Source organism: Salvelinus namaycush, chromosome 34 (assembly GCF_016432855.1).
Source record: "Salvelinus namaycush isolate Seneca chromosome 34, SaNama_1.0, whole genome shotgun sequence".
In the NCBI taxonomy this organism is placed as follows: Eukaryota; Metazoa; Chordata; class Actinopteri; order Salmoniformes; family Salmonidae; genus Salvelinus; species Salvelinus namaycush.
In genome coordinates, this window is record NC_052340.1 from 3,678,006 (window position 1) to 3,693,856 (window position 15,851).

The 15,851-nt window shown below is 42.1% G+C and overlaps 1 protein-coding gene across 1 annotated transcript in view; it reads left to right on the forward strand.

Moving 5' to 3' along the window:
* The window catches only part of LOC120028624 (rho guanine nucleotide exchange factor 12-like), a 76,519-nt gene that overhangs the window by 27,059 nt on the left and 33,609 nt on the right, over positions 1-15,851 (forward strand). Inside the window, exons 3-4 of the mRNA XM_038973837.1 lie at positions 9,597-9,617; positions 10,475-10,569. Coding sequence (XP_038829765.1) covers positions 9,597-9,617; positions 10,475-10,569 — 116 coding nt within the window. The remainder of the gene's footprint in view (positions 1-9,596; positions 9,618-10,474; positions 10,570-15,851) is intronic.

Below are 15,851 nucleotides of genomic sequence, written 5' to 3' on the forward strand. Positions count from 1 at the left end.
GGTCAACAATGTCATATCGGTGCATCACTAGTTTTATGTATTGATTCAGATTCACAGTGCTGACTGAACCGGGGTTCCTGTACCAAACGGTTAGGTACGTATACTTGTACTGTTACACCCCTAGTGTTACGCTGAAAGGTTCAAAACTGGAGACGTTTGTGTTTTTAGCATAACTCCATTACTACAGTTAGTTGATAGTTGTTTATTGGTTAGACTGTAGCAAAGATGCTCAATTATATTAACAAGATATTCAAGTGATCACTCTTAACAATGGAAATGTTTTAAAGATGAAATACATGTTTTAAAGATGAAAGGCAGTCGTGAGGATGCGAGATCAGGTGGGACCATTCTAGCCAATGAGTGGGCAGATACGTGTGTGAACAGGCCATAGAGATGAAAAGAGAACTAATCTTTGTATCTGTACAATTTTATATTCTCTGACAGCATGGGCAGCATCATTGAAGCTATCACTTATTTTAAAGTAGTCTTTTTTTCTTCCTCATTGGCTGATTGCACCCAACTCATAGGAATCCCCACTGAGATGACTACTTTAAAATAGTGGAAGCCCTCAATGGAAATGTCCACGCTAAAACAGGTTATATCCATGATGAGTCCTCTATCGATCCCTATGACAACAGGCACTTTAATATAAAGTTGTTTTTGGGTAAGTTGCCGAAATGCCACGTGCGTCCACTTACAGTGTGTTTGGAAAATATTCTTACCCCTTGACTTTTTCCATGTTTTGTTACAGCCTTTGATTAAAAATGGATTAACAAAATAAATCCTCATCAATCTACACACAATACCCCATAATGACAAAGCGAAAAGAGGTTTTTAGAAATTTTTGCTAATTCCTTAAAGATATCACATTTCCATAAGTATTCAGACCCTTTAATCAGTGCTATGTTGTACTTCAACTTTAGCAGCGATTACAGCCTTGAGTCTTCTTGGGTGTGACACTACAAGCTAGGCATACCTGTATTTGGGGAGTTTCTACCGTTCTTCGCTGCAGATCCTCTCAAGCTCTGTCAGGTTGGATGGGGAGCATCGCTGCACAGCTATTTCCAGATTGGGTTCAAGTCCGGGCTCTGGCTGGGCCACTCAAGGACATTCAGAGACCTGTCCCTTAGCCACCCTGCGTTGTCTTGACTGTGAGCTTAGTGTCGTTGTCCTGTTGGAAGGTGAACCTTCTCCCCAGTCTGAGGTTCTGAAGAATCTGGAGCAGAATCTCTTTATACTTTGCTCCGTTCATCTTTTCCTCAATCCTGACTAGTCTCCCAGTCCCTGCTGCTGAAAAACATCCCCACAGCATGATGCTGCCACCCATTTTTTTATATAACTGTCATCTCTAGGGATGGTGCCAGGTTTCCTCCAGACGTGACGCTTGGCATTCAAGCCAAAGTGTTCAATCTTGGTTTCATCAGACCAGAGAATCTTGTTTCTCAGGGTCTGAGAGTTCTTTAGGGGCCTTTTGGCAAACTCCAAGCAGGCTGTCTTTTTTTTAATTGAGAAGTGGCTTCCGTCTGGCCACTCTACCATAAAGGCCTGATTGGTGGAGTGCTGCAGAGATGGTTGTCCTTCTGGAAGGTTCTCGGGTTTCCATAGAGGAACTCTTGAGCTCTGTCAGTGACCATCGGGTTCTTGGTCACCTCCCTGACCAAGGCCCTTCTCTCCCGATTGCTCAGTTTGGCCGGGCACCTAAACATTGCAAAATTTCGATTAGATCAAATAAGTCTGACGTTGTAAATCAACTAATAAAAAATTATAATTTTTACACTCATTGACCTCCATTCAAAAATTCCTCACTTGGTGTATAGCTTTTGGGCAGATTAAAACATCCCGTTTTGCCTCTTCCTCTCTGACAGTTACTAGTAGCTACATCAAGGGAAAAGCGAAAACCTGGAGTTTTCCTCTGAACCAGGGTAACAGCATTGTAAGTTCCTCTCACAGTTCACTGTTTTCTATCCCTCTGACCCCTCCTCTCTTGTTGAAAGTCCCTCACAGACGAGCTCTGTTTTTCGGCGTCCTCTTCAGTTTGGGGTGTCCCTGATCCAGGCCCTCTTGGCCCATTCCACCACAGTTTTCCAAGAAAACACAAACCCTCAATTGTGTATTCAAGCCTGGCCCGCCTTTACTGCCCCTCCCATTTCCCCACCCTGTTCTCTGCTGCTCCCTCTAATTCCTCCCACTTTGCCCTCTTCTTCCAATGCGAGTCTCAGTACGGGCACCTATAGATGGGTGTTTTGTGAAGTCTCTGCCCGCCGGCCTCACACTGCAGTGAGAAGCCTGGCAAAAACATCCAGGGACATTCAGGCAGAAGGCCCATGAGTTCACAAGACATTTGTCTTTGGAATACTTTCCAGGGCTCTACACTGAACTTTTTTTACACGTGCGGCCAAGTTGAAAAATGTAGGAGTACACTAAAATAAATTTAGGAGCACAATTAAAAATATTTTACGCAACAAGACATTTTCTTGGTAGTAATGACTGTCATTAATCTGCGCTCAGTGTATTCTCCATGGCAATCGGAGGCTGCGGTACACTGAAGTCATCTATTATCTGGGTGATTAAAAATAAAAAAGTATGTTATTTATTTTCTAGGTGCACTGGTGCTCCTAAATATAAAATTCCAGGTCACACAGCTAAATCTTTTAGCGAATAAAATGGTCCTTGCTAGAGCCTTGCTTTCTTGAAATACAGCCCAATATCTTTATATAGCATTTTAGGAAGTCTTCTAGCAAAGACTTGTGCTCAGTGATGATGAATGTTGGTTTTCAAAGTTGGCAGATATTGGTACCATATAGGTGACCAGATTTCCATAATGAATCATTTCATTTTGAGTGTAAATGCTCTTAGTTTTCTTTCCATTTCTCCTATGAATCACTGAGGGAGAGAACAACACATCGTCAAGCTATGATTATAAGTCCCTGGGTTTAACCTCATTGAGGTTGTTTGTGCTTACTTTTCCATTTCTCCTCTGGTGTTTTTGAGGGGGTTGCAGGCAGCCGTCTCTGGAACTTATTACAGTCTGAGAACATTTCATAAATGGGCCATTCAGCTTGTCATTGCCTCGCTGAATGGGATTCAGTGTCGCTAGAAAAGAGATTTAATATGGCTAGTTGGTGAGACAGATGTCCCATACGGTCGACATTCACTCTGACAAACCACACTACTAAATTTGGTCTCACTTTAGTATTGGTGGAGAGGAACTGGAACTTTAGCCTACTAGTTCACCATCCGTCGTCAGCTTGACGCGTACATCAATTTGAATTTGATCACTTTTTGACGGCACCACATTTTGATTTGAGCGAGACCTTCCATACACATTTTCCCACTGTAGAAATGCCCAGAATGTGACTTTTTGGACTTGAATGACAAAACATTCAAGAGATAAAGGTGCTTAAAGTTCAACTGGTTTGCATGCCCCACCATACCATGAGACATCCATGTGTTCATCACTGGAAAAGATAAACGGTTGAGATTGCTATTATTTAAAAGCTTACAAGCAGGATTGTCAAACTATTTAATAATCGATTGAAAATGCATGTTTTTCTTAATAAAAAAATTGCCATTTAACCTTCAACGTCAATTATCTCAAAATGGATTTACCCTTATGTATTTGTACCCCATCACCCCATTTACAGTGGGGCAAAAAAGTATTTAGTCAGCCACCAATTGTGCAAGTTCTCCCATTTTAAAAAGATGAGAGAGGCCTGTAATTTTCATCATAGGTACACTTCAACTATGACAGACAAAATGAGAAAAAAAAATCCAGAAAATCACATTGTAGGATTTTTTATGAATTTATTTGCAAATTATGGTGGAAAATAAGTATTTGGTCACCTACAAACAAGCAAGATTTCTGGCTCTCACAGACCTGTAACTTCTTCTTTAAGAGGCCCCTCTGTCCTCCACTCGTTACCTGTATTAATGGCACCTGTTTGAACTCGTTATCAGTATAAAAGACACCTGTCCACAACCTCAAACAGTCACACTCCAAACTCCACTATGGCCAAGAACAAAGAGCTGTCAAAGGACACCAGAAACAAAATTGTAGACCTGCACCAGGCTGGGAAGACTGAATCTGCAATAGGTAAGCAGCTTGGTTTGAAGAAATCAACTGTGGGAGCAATTATTAGGAAATGGAAGACATACAAGACCACTGATAATCTCCCTCGATCTGGGGCTCCACGCAAGATCTCACCCCGTGGGGTCAAAATGATCACAAGAACGGTGAGCAAAAATCCCAGAACCACACGGGGGGACCTAGTGAATGACCTGCAGAGAGCTGGGACCAAAGTAACAAAGCCTACCATCAGCAAGGGCATTGAAGATGAAACGTGGCTGGGTCTTTCAGCATGACAATGATCCCAAACACACCGCCAGGGCAACAAAGGAGTGGCTTCGTAAGAAGCATTTCAAGGTCCTGGAGTGGCCTAGCCAGTCTCCAGATCTCAACCCCATAGAAAATCTTTGGAGGGAGTTGAAAGTCCGTGTTGCCCAGCAACAGCCCCAAAACATCACTGCTCTAGAGGAGATCTGCATGGAGGAATGGGCCAAAATACCAGCAACAGTGTGTGAAAACCTTGTGAAGACTTACAGAAAACGTTTGACCTCTGTCATTGCCAACAAAGGGTATATAACAAAGTATTGAGAAACTTTTGTTATTGACCAAATACTTATTTTCCACCATAATTTGCAAATAAATTCATAAAAAATCCTACAATCTGATTTTCTGGATTTTTTTTTCTCTCATTTTGTCTGTCATAGTTCACCTATGATGAAAATTACAGGCCTCATCTTTTTAAGTGGGAGAACTTGCACAATTGGTGGCTGACTAAATACTTTTTTGCCCCACTGTATGAGGCAGTACCACTGATTTAGCCTACTTAATCAGCCTAGACTTGTTTAGTCAAGAGGTAGCCTCATTTATTATGTTGAGTTATATTCAGCTTACCCAAGTCATTCCTACGTAGTTTTTTTTAGGCTTCATTGTTTGAAAACTGATTTCAGTGTATTCTTTCCAAGACCCGTAGTCATCAGAGTAAGTTGTACCCTCAGACTGGGGGAAGACCCTAAATCTTAACTACCGGTAGATCCCTATAAAATATGCCATAGGGAAAACACGGACAGAATCACGGAATCCAAACATTAAAATGGAATTCAACAATCCCACTGCTGTCTTGCCACTGATGCTAAGCGAAGTTGGTCCCTGGATGGGAGACGAGATGCTGCTGGAAGTGGTATTGGAGGGCCAGTAGGGGGTACTCTTTCCTCTGGTCTCAAAATGAAAAAAGATCACCCATCTTTTGGATTGGATGTTAAACGGGTGTCCTGACTCTCTTTGGTTCCATGGCATTTATCGTAAGAGTAGGGGTGTTAACACTGGTGTCCTGGCTAAATTCCCAATCTGGCCCTCATAGCGTCATGGCCACCTAACCATCCCCAGCTTCCAATTGGCTCATTCATCCCCCCTCCCCCCTTAACTATTCTCCAGGTTGTTGCTGTAAATGAGAATGTGTTCTCAGTCAACTTACCTGGTAAAATAAGAGTTAAATAAAACATTTTTAAATAAATAACATTTGAACTTAGGGAATCAACTAAATGTATTGAAAATTTATTAATTTGACCATCCTGACTAGTCTCCAAGTCCCTGCTGCTGAAAAGCATCCCCACAGGATGATACTGCCACCACCATGCTTCACTGTAGGGATGGTGCCAGGTTTCCTCCGTCACGCTTGGTATTCAGGCCAAAGAGTTCAATCTTGGTTTCATCAGACCAGAGAATCTTGTTTCTCATGGTTTGAGAGTCCTTTAGGTGCCTTTTGGCAAACTCAAAGCGGGCTGTCATGTGCCTTTTACTGAGGAGTGGTTTCCGTCTGGCCACTTTACCATAAAGACCTGATTGGTGGAGTGCTGCAGAGATGGTTGTCCTTCTGGAAGGTTCTCCCATCTCCACAGAGGAACGCTGGAGCACTGTCAGAGTGACCATCCGTGACCTCCGCGATTCCTCAGTTTGGCCGGGCGGCCAGCTCTGGAGTCTTGGTGGTTCCAAACTTCTTCCATTTAAGAATGATGGAGGCCACTGTGTTCTTTGGGACATTCAATGCTGCAGAAATGTTTTGGTACCCTTCCCCAGATCTGTGCCTCGACACAATCCTGTCTTTGAGCGCTACGGACAATTCCTTCAACCTCATGGCTTGGTTTTTGGTCTGACATGCACTGTCAACTGTGGGACCTCGTATAGATGGGTGTGTTCCTTTCCAAATCATGTTGAATCAAATTAAATTTCCACAGGTGGACTCCAGTTAGGTTGTATAAACATCTCAAGGATGATCAATGGAAACAGGATGCACCTGAGCTCAATTTCGAGTCCCATAGCAAAGGGTCTGAATACTTATTTTAAGGTATATCTGTAATTTATTTGAAATACATTTGCACACATTTCGAAACCTGTTTTTGCTTTGTCATTGTGGTATTGTGTGTAAGTCTAACATAACAAAATGTGGAAAAGGGGAAGGGGTTAGAATACTTTCCTAATGTACTGTATCACAGATAAACATCTAAGTAGGGGATATGACTAGATAATGAAGTAATAGCTATTCACTCAATTTTCCTTCACAGCACCCCTCTCTTTTTTGACTGGCTAGCAAGGGACACAATCTATTACATTTACATTTAAGTCATTTAGCAGACGCTCTTATCCAGAGCGACTTACAAATTGGTGCATTCACCTTATGATATCCAGTGGAACAACCACTTTACAATAGTGCATCTAAATCTTTTAAGGGGGGGGGGGGGTTTAGAAGGATTACTTTATCCTATCCTAGGTATTCCTTAAAGAGGTGGGGTTTCAGGTGTCTCCGGAAGGTGGTGATTGACTCCGCTGACCTGGCGTCGTGAGGGCGTTTGTTCCACCATTGGGGTGCCAGAGCAGCGAACAGTTTTGACTGGGCTGAGCGGGAACTGTACTTCCTCAGAGGTAGGGAGGCGAGCAGGCCAGAGGTGGATGAACTCAGTGCCCTTGTTTGGGTGTAGGGCCTGATCAGAGCCTGAAGGTACGGAGGTGCCGTTCCCCTCACAGCTCCGTAGGCAAGCACCATGGTCTTGTAGCGGATGCGAGCTTCAACTGGAAGCCAGTGGAGAGAGCGGAGGAGCGGGGTGACGTGAGAGAACTTGGGAAGGTTGAACACCAGACGGGCTGCGGCGTTCTGGATGAGTTGTAGGGGTTTAATGGCACAGGCAGGGAGCCCAGCCAACAGCGAGTTGCAGTAATCCAGACGGGAGATGACAAGTGCCTGGATTAGGACCTGCGCCGCTTCCTGTGTGAGGCAGGGTCGTACTCTGCGATTGTTGTAGAGCATGAACCTACAGGAACGGGTCACCGCCTTGATGTTAGTTGAGAACGACAGGGTGTTGTCCAGGATCACGCCAAGGTTCTTAGCACTCTGGGAGGAGGACACAATGGAGTTGTCAACCGTGATGGCGAGATCATGGAACGGGCAGTCCTTCCCCGGGAGGAAGAGCAGCTCCGTCTTGCCGAGGTTCAGCTTGAGGTGGTGATCCGTCATCCACACTGATATGTCTGCCAGACATGCAGAGATGCGATTCGCCACCTGGTTATCAGAAGGGGGAAAGGAGAAGATTAATTGTGTGTCGTCTGCATAGCAATGATAGGAGAGACCATGTGAGGATATGACAGAGCCAAGTGACTTGGTGTATAGCGAGAATAGGAGAGGGCCTAGAACAGAGCCCTGGGGGACACCAGTGGTGAGAGCACGTGTTGCGGAGACAGATTCTCGCCACGCCACCTGGTAGGAGCGACCTGTCGGGTAGGACGCAATCCAAGCGTGGGCCGCGCCGGAGATGCCCAACTCGGAGAGGGTGGAGAGGAGGATCTGGCCAGTTAGTTTTTAGCTCAAATACCTAATGACAAATGTATTTTATTTTGTACAGTTATCAAAGATGACATGAACATCAACAGTTGGTCATAACCTCTCAGATTGAGTAGGGGAGGGGTGCCTTCCTGTGGCAGCGTCAAATGAACCATTTTCATTCATATATCTTTAATGCAGAAATGGTAACCTATCAAAAGAGGGGTTTTATGAAAAAATGTGTGATTGTAGCGCAGAGATATTGACGTGACAACCATCGGAAACGTGTTTCTGATTTTTGAATGGGCGGCTGGAAGAGGTTAAACGTTAACTACAAAGTAGCCTATGCTTAGACCTGGCAGAATGATATCATGATTATTTGCATCAATCCAGTGGGTATTTGTTTTGCAAACTCTACCATCACATATATGCTATGAAAACACTGCTAGATAAAAATAAAAAATCCCAGACCTCAAAAGTGATCTACTGATAGGATTGTTAATGATCAAAAAAGGTGCTATTGAGAGCGAAAACCTGAAAAATCAGGGGGGAACCTGGGAAAACAAAGTGGATTTTTTGGGGGGGTGAAATATACGGAATCAGGCAAGAAAAATACATTTTCTTTATTTATTAAACCTTTTATTTAACTTGGCAAGTCAGTTAAGATCAAATTCTTATTTATAATGACTGCTGCCTACACCGGCCAAATCCAGGCGACTCTGGGCCAATTGTGCGCCGCCCAATGGGACTCCCAATCACGGCCGGTTGTGATACAACCTGGGCGTTTATCACTCAGGAAACGGGAGCTCTCCCAGCAGTGCTTAATGTTTCTGGGAATCTGTCCCTATTTTCAGCCTCAGGGCTGGTGAGGTTAGCTTTTCCCCAAGTCTGGGTCAGTACCCTTGTTTAAGGAAAATAAGAGGGGAAAACGACATCATATGGATGCATCTGTTCTCTGGCCTGTTATTTATTTCCATCCTTCATGGGCTAGCCTATTCATTTGGGTTATAAAAGTTTAGCATTAAATTTGTTAGCATTGGTACGTAGTTACCAATGCTAATTCACACATTGGCCAGCAAAGATCAATGACATTTCCTCCATCAGTTGGTTCCCCATGAGAAGTCTCAAGCTCCTGGAATGTGCTTCCTTACTGATGTAATGGAGCTGAAATGAACAGCATATAATCTTCTTTTTCCCCCTTCTATATTCTAAGGTCAATCATTGTGATGAATGGTCTCAGCCCTTCCGATCAATGTTTTTCTAGATATATTTCAGTGTATCGACACCCTACTTTCCACCCTACCACTGAACACTAATCCTTGCAGGGCACTACAGTCAGCCAGCCAGTCTGCATCCCAGTCAACAGACCGAACAGAGCATGACTCAGATTTTATGGTCATGACAGTGGTCTGTTTTTGAACTGTAAAGGACACAATTGGTTAAGATCCGAAAAGGTGGAAGAAGGAAATTTGACCTGGCAAAGCTTTTAATCCTTGAGCTTTGACTGTCTGTGCTGAAGAAAGCTGGTGTAGTTTCATCAGGATTATGATGTTTACGAGCATCAGTCTCGGGAGTCTCGCTTCAGTAGACGTCTTGTTTTTCCTGCTCCCAAGTCCCCTTGCAAAGTACTTGTTTGAGTTGTCTGCTGATGTCGTCGTCACTCGGTGATGTTGCTCGAATTGGATTATGATGATTATAACACTCCCCTCTTTTACCCTGCAGGTTTCCCAATAAAGCAAACAGGTAAGAAACCTAATTTCATACATTTACATTTTAGTAATTTAAAAGACCCTCTTATCCAGAGTGAGTCCCCTGTGGGAATTGAACCCACAACCATGGCGTTGCAAGCACCATGCTCTACCAACTAAGCAACACGGGACTCATGCAGCTGCTTTTGTACCTGTGAATCTGATGTTTTTACCCAACACAGACGTAATGTTGTAGGCCAAACCACCAACAGAACACACGCCAGATTAAGGAAATTAAGCTGCCTTTAGGAGAAGCCTGCCTGCTACACACACACACACACACACACACACACACACACACACACAGTGGTCCTCCTCACTTAAAACTCAGACGGGAGGGGGACAAAGGGGTGCCTCTTCTAGCACGACCCATCTCTGCCTAGTCCGGAGAGAAAACGTGCCTTTCACAGCAACATGTATGCAGAGCAGGGCCCGGGGTCTGGCTTTACGACATTCCTCTAACGAGAGCCCATTCACTTGCTCTTACAGACCTACTCAGCAGCACAGCCACTCCAGTCCAGATCAAATACAGTTATCATGATTCATAGGATGTCCTCTTCACCTCGTCGGTGATGGGGTGGCTATTGAGTGAACAATTGAGTTTCTTTGTTGCGTGTTTGTGGATATTCCCATCAGCAAGGCAGTTATTAGTGGCACTCCACAACATTGAAATTGTATGTTATGTTTCCTATAGAAAAGGACAGTTGTCAGTGTTGTAGGCCTAGTAGCTGCTCACAAATTAAACATTGTTCTTCGATAGCTGTGTGGTGGTGCTCCAATGCTCATCAGGTTAACTTTTGTTTACATTTTTCAGATGTGTCCTTGTTTTTTTACAAAGCTCTCTCTTTTCAGAAGCAGTAGCATTCTCAGTAAGGACCACCCCCCTGACAAGAAACCCAAAAGTGATAAACCGGCAGTCTCCGCTTCACATGAGTTTGACCCTACAGGTAAACGCACAGATGAATGGTTCAATCAGCATGATGGGATGGGGTGAATCGATGGTGTATACTATGCTGTATGTTCACTGTGTGGAAAATATAGCCACTGTTTCTTTCTCTGATCTGCACCTGCATTTCTGAGTCTTTAAGGGTACCATGTCTTGCGAGAAGTCTCGCTCTATCTGATTTAATTGCAGATCTTTGTTGTGCACAATCACTTCTTCTGTTCAGTGTTATTGTGCACAAATGAATGCATTATTAATTCAACATGCTCAAAGCTGGTTGGTGACCAAAAAATACCAGCCAACTTTTTTGTTCACTATTGAAATATGGGCATATAAGAGAAAAAGCACAAATTATGTTTGGGTATGATGACTAGTCACCAGCTCTCTTGATACTCATCAAACAATCAGGGCGATTTAAAGATAGAATCCTCGTGCCCTCCAGCTTATCTCAGAATGACGCATTGAACGTGTTCGGCAAGAGGTTACACAAGACTGGTCTCAGAATGATTGTCTGTTTCACTTCAGTGTACTTTCTTCTTATGTTTAGGCCCAAACTCTAGTCTCATTCCTTCAGCCTAAAGCACAGTTACATAGAGAAGCAGCAAGCAATGTCTTTCAATCTTTTGTAGAGTAATATTATCAAAAGATGAGAGATTGGATGAGGTTTTTATTCAGATCTGACTTTGATAGACTTTTCTTTACCCCTGTTGCATGTCCACGTCTCTTACTCTCTATATTTCACCTTTTGGCTCGCCTTTTTGTGTTTCATGATTCCCATTTCCTAACGATCATATCCCAAAATAGTTTTCAATACCATCTTTCTTTAACAAGATCATGATTTCTAAATGGAGTGGCTGTTTTTTGCAGTTCAAGTCAATTGTCTCAGTGCTTGTCTCAAGACATGATCTTTCACTGGCATGTTAATGGTTAACAATAACAAGAGTGTACTTGAGATTTTACTTGGATTTGGATGGAATACTACAATTTTAACGCTCTATTGTCAGTCTGTCATTACAAGCAGAGGCATATCTTTTTCGTAGATCAAAAAATACTGTAATCCCAGAAAGATTAATTTTGAGGTGATTATTTAACTAGAGCTTAGTAAACTGAGCAATGCATAAATAGTTGGCTCTTTATAACACACATTGTTGAAGAAAGGTTTCAAATAAAATCACTCTGCCAAATTGAGGTTTATTATGGTAAATTTTGCACTTTTTTTTTTGCACTAAATTTTGCATTTTGCACTAGCTTGGCGCTCATAGCCAAGCTATCTCCTTTATATAGTGCCTTGCAAAAGTATTTATACCCCTTGGATTTCTTCACATTTTATTGTTACAAAGTGGGATTAAAATTGAGTTAATTATATATATTTTTGTCAACAATCTATACAAAATGCTCTGTCAAAGTGGAAGATTTATAAAAAAAAAAAAAAAATAGATTAATAGGAATAAAATAACCAAAATATAGTCATTGCATAAGTATTCAGCTCTTTCTAACACAATAAAATGTGAAGAAATCCAACAGGGTATGAATACTTTTGCAAAACACTGTCTCTGATCACAAGTTGTAATGAGTCTAGATGGGCCATATGAATGGAATTACACTTTGACTCTATAAAACCATTGATTTCAAAGTTTAACAAATCATACAACTCTATGCACAATGACTACTTTGAACAATTTACACATTTCACAAAACACATTTACTGGAAGAACAGTGCAGATGCAAAGTTAGTTAAAAGAATTACAGTAAAAACTCCCTCTGTTATCCAAAAACTTTATTCAATATCTGCTCCAAATTAAGATTCAAAGATGTCTGCAGAAAGAAAGGGGTGTCACCTATGACATGTAGCCTTGAATTTGAAAAAACATTATGGTTATTGAATTACTGTAAATTAAGTGGATTTACACCTGTTTACAGAATTAGTTACACAATTACATCATGGGTCCCTGAACTGTACTATACAGAAATGCATAATTATGGATATGAATATAATTGTCTCCATGGTGATGTATACTGAATAGGTACACATAGTTAGAAATATGCAATAACCTTTTGCATATTTGGCTATTATTCTACACACTGGCTATTATTCTAATGTGCTCCGCCCCCAAACAAAGCCACATTTTGGTTGGACCAGACCAAATCTGAACCAATCATAGACCTCTGTTTCACAAGTTTGGACATCACAGTAAAGCACATTAGAGAACACTACAGCAGGGGTCTTCAATCTTTTCTTGCCCTGGGACCCCCTCCCAGGCAAACCGGTGACCCAGGGACCCACATCATAGGTTAGAAGGTGAATGATAATGGCAAAGAAGTAATAATCAACATTTTATATTGAATGGATTTTGTAGATAGTTTTTCATTATTTTGACCTCCCCACATTATAATTGGAAGAGGAAGTGGAAACTAACGCCGCCTATTGCCTAGAAAGCTAGAGCAGCTTAGCTAGTTAAACAAAGGTTAGCCATGTCAATAAGCTTACCAGCAGCTAACTGCAGAGGACAAACATAGGTGCAAGGTAAGCGTTTCATAATGATTTTTTTTGTATTGACCTTAGGCTAATCAATGAAGTCCGAGCTGAATTCCACAAGCCTGGTCATTATCAGAAGAGTTTAGTCAGCTAGCCAGCAGCACTTGCTTCACTAGTAGCTTATTAGCGGATGCTTTTTCAAAGCCTATGTTAGATACTCAAGTGAGTGTAATTTGCTCAACTTCATTTCTCCACTCCTAAATTTAACACCCTTCAAAAGAACATTTCTATTTTCTACTGTAGGCATGTCATTATTTTTTTATTTATATTTTGAGGACCCCATACGGTTGAATACCCCTGCAGCACAGTAGAGTTCAGTAACGTAAAGTAGATATGTTCAGTAGAGTAAGAAAACTTACATTATACTGTACTCTAGTGTTTCTACTGTACAGTACTGTAGTCTACCTTTCATTACTGTGCTCTACTGTGCTGTTTAAACATGTGGAACAGAGACTTCTATAATTGGTTCATGATTTGGTCCAGCCAATGCGGACTGACCAAATTTCAACTACTTTTCAATGTCTCTGGATGTCCGATGCCGTTCGTGCTCAGTGGGTGAGGATGCTTATTACAGTAAATGTATTAATATAAACCTTTATTTTAACAGGGTGTCAAATTGAGACCAATTCTCTTCTTCAAATGAGCCCTGCACAATACAAACACATCAATAAAATACTAAATTATAAAACACAATCTACAGAGCATTCCCCACTGTTTTAAATTCCCTTCAGGGCAGCATGCGTTCAAGCATGAGCCGCCTTTGCAACACATTCCACATCTGTGGAGCATAAAAAGCAAAAGCAGCTCTCCCTAAATCAGAAGCCACCCATGGAACCTCGAGCGCAGTCTAATATTGTGCTATTGTATTCTATTGTTTTGACCTTGACGTGTGTCGTCAGATACCTCGGAAGTTTGTGTCCGAGCGCTTTGTAAATGAACAAAAGGGAACGCTGCTCTCTTACATACAGAGAGGCCCAATCCACTTTTTGATACAATACGCAGTCGTGAGTTCGACAATTATCACTAGTAATTAATCTAAGTGCACAATGGAAAACAGCATCTGGAGGTTTAATTGTGGAAGCTGCTGCTGCATGCATGTACAGTGCATTCAGAAAGAATTCAGACCCCTTGACTTTTTACACATTTTGTTACGTTACAGCCTTATTCTAGAATTGGTTAAATAGTTTTTTCCCCCTCGTCAATCTACAAACAATACCCCATAATGACAAAGCAAAACCAGGATTTTAGAAATAAAAGAAACTGATATACATTTACATAAGTATTCAGACCCTTTACTCACTACTTTGTTGAAGCAGCAATTACAGCCTTGAGTCTTGGGTATGATGCTACAAGCTTGGCACATCTGTATTTGGGGAGTTTCTCCCATTTATTCTCTGCAGATCCTCTCAAAGCTCTGTCAGGTTGGATGGGGAGCGCCGCTGCACAGCTATTTGCAGGTCTCTCCAGAGATGTTAGATCGGGTTCAAGTCCGGGCTCTGGCTGGGCCACTCAAGGACATTCGAAGACTTGAAGCCATTCCCGTGTTGTCTTGGCTGTGTGCTTAGGGTTGTTGTCCTGTTGGAAGGTGAACCTTCGCCCCAGTCTGAGGTCCTGAGCGCTCTGGAGCACGTTTCATCAAGGATCTCTCTTTACTTTGCTTCGTTCATCTTTCCCTTGATCCTGACTAGTCTCCCAGTCCCTGCCGTTGAAAAACATCCCCACAGCAGGATGCTGCCACCACTATGCTTTACCGTAGGGATGATGCCAGGTTTGTTGATGCCTTTTGGCAATCTCCAAGCAGGCTGTCATGTTCCTTTTACTGAGGAGTGGCTTCCGCCTGGTCACTCTACCATAAAGGCATGATTGGTGGAGTGCTGCAGAGATGGTTGTCCTTCTGGAAGGTTCTCCCATCTCCATAGAGGAACTCTGAAGCTCTGTCACAATGACCATCGGGTTCTTGGTCATCTCCCTGACCAAGGCCCTTCTCCTTCGATTGCTCAGTTTTGCCGGGCGGCCAGCTCTAGGAAGAGTCTTGGTGGTTCCTAACTTCTATTTTAAGAATGAAGAAGGCCACTGTGTTCTTGGGGACCTTCAATGCAGCAGAGATCTTTTGTTACCCTTTCCAAGATCTGTGACTCGACACTATCCTGTCTCAGAGCTCTACGGACAATTCCTTCGACCCCATGGCTTGGTTTTTGCTCTGTCATACACTGTGAGACTTTATATAGACAGGTGTGTTTCTTTCCAAATCATGTCCAATCATTTGAATTTACCACAGGTGGCCTCCAATGAAGTTGTAGAAACATCTCAAGGATGATCAGTGGAAACAGTATGAACCTGAGCTTAATTTTGAGTCTCATAGCAAAGGGTCTGAATACTTATGTAAATAAGATATTTCTGTTTAAATACATTTTGCAAAAATGTCTAAACCTGTTTTTGCTTTGTCATTATGGGGTATTGTGTATAGATCGATGAGGACTTTTTATTTTATTTAATCCATTTTAGAATAAGGATGTAACAATGTGGAAAGTCAAGGGGTCGGAATATTTTCCCGAAATCACTGTATATTATATCCCTGTAATCTAAAACAGACATAAACGTGGCCTGGACAACTTAATTTCTATTATTTACTGATGGTACAGAGCACAATACTGTCTCAGCATAAAAATGTATATATCTTTCACAGTATTTCCAAAGTTATTCATATACAGTGTAAACAATGGTGGCCCCAGAATCGAACCCTGGGGTAC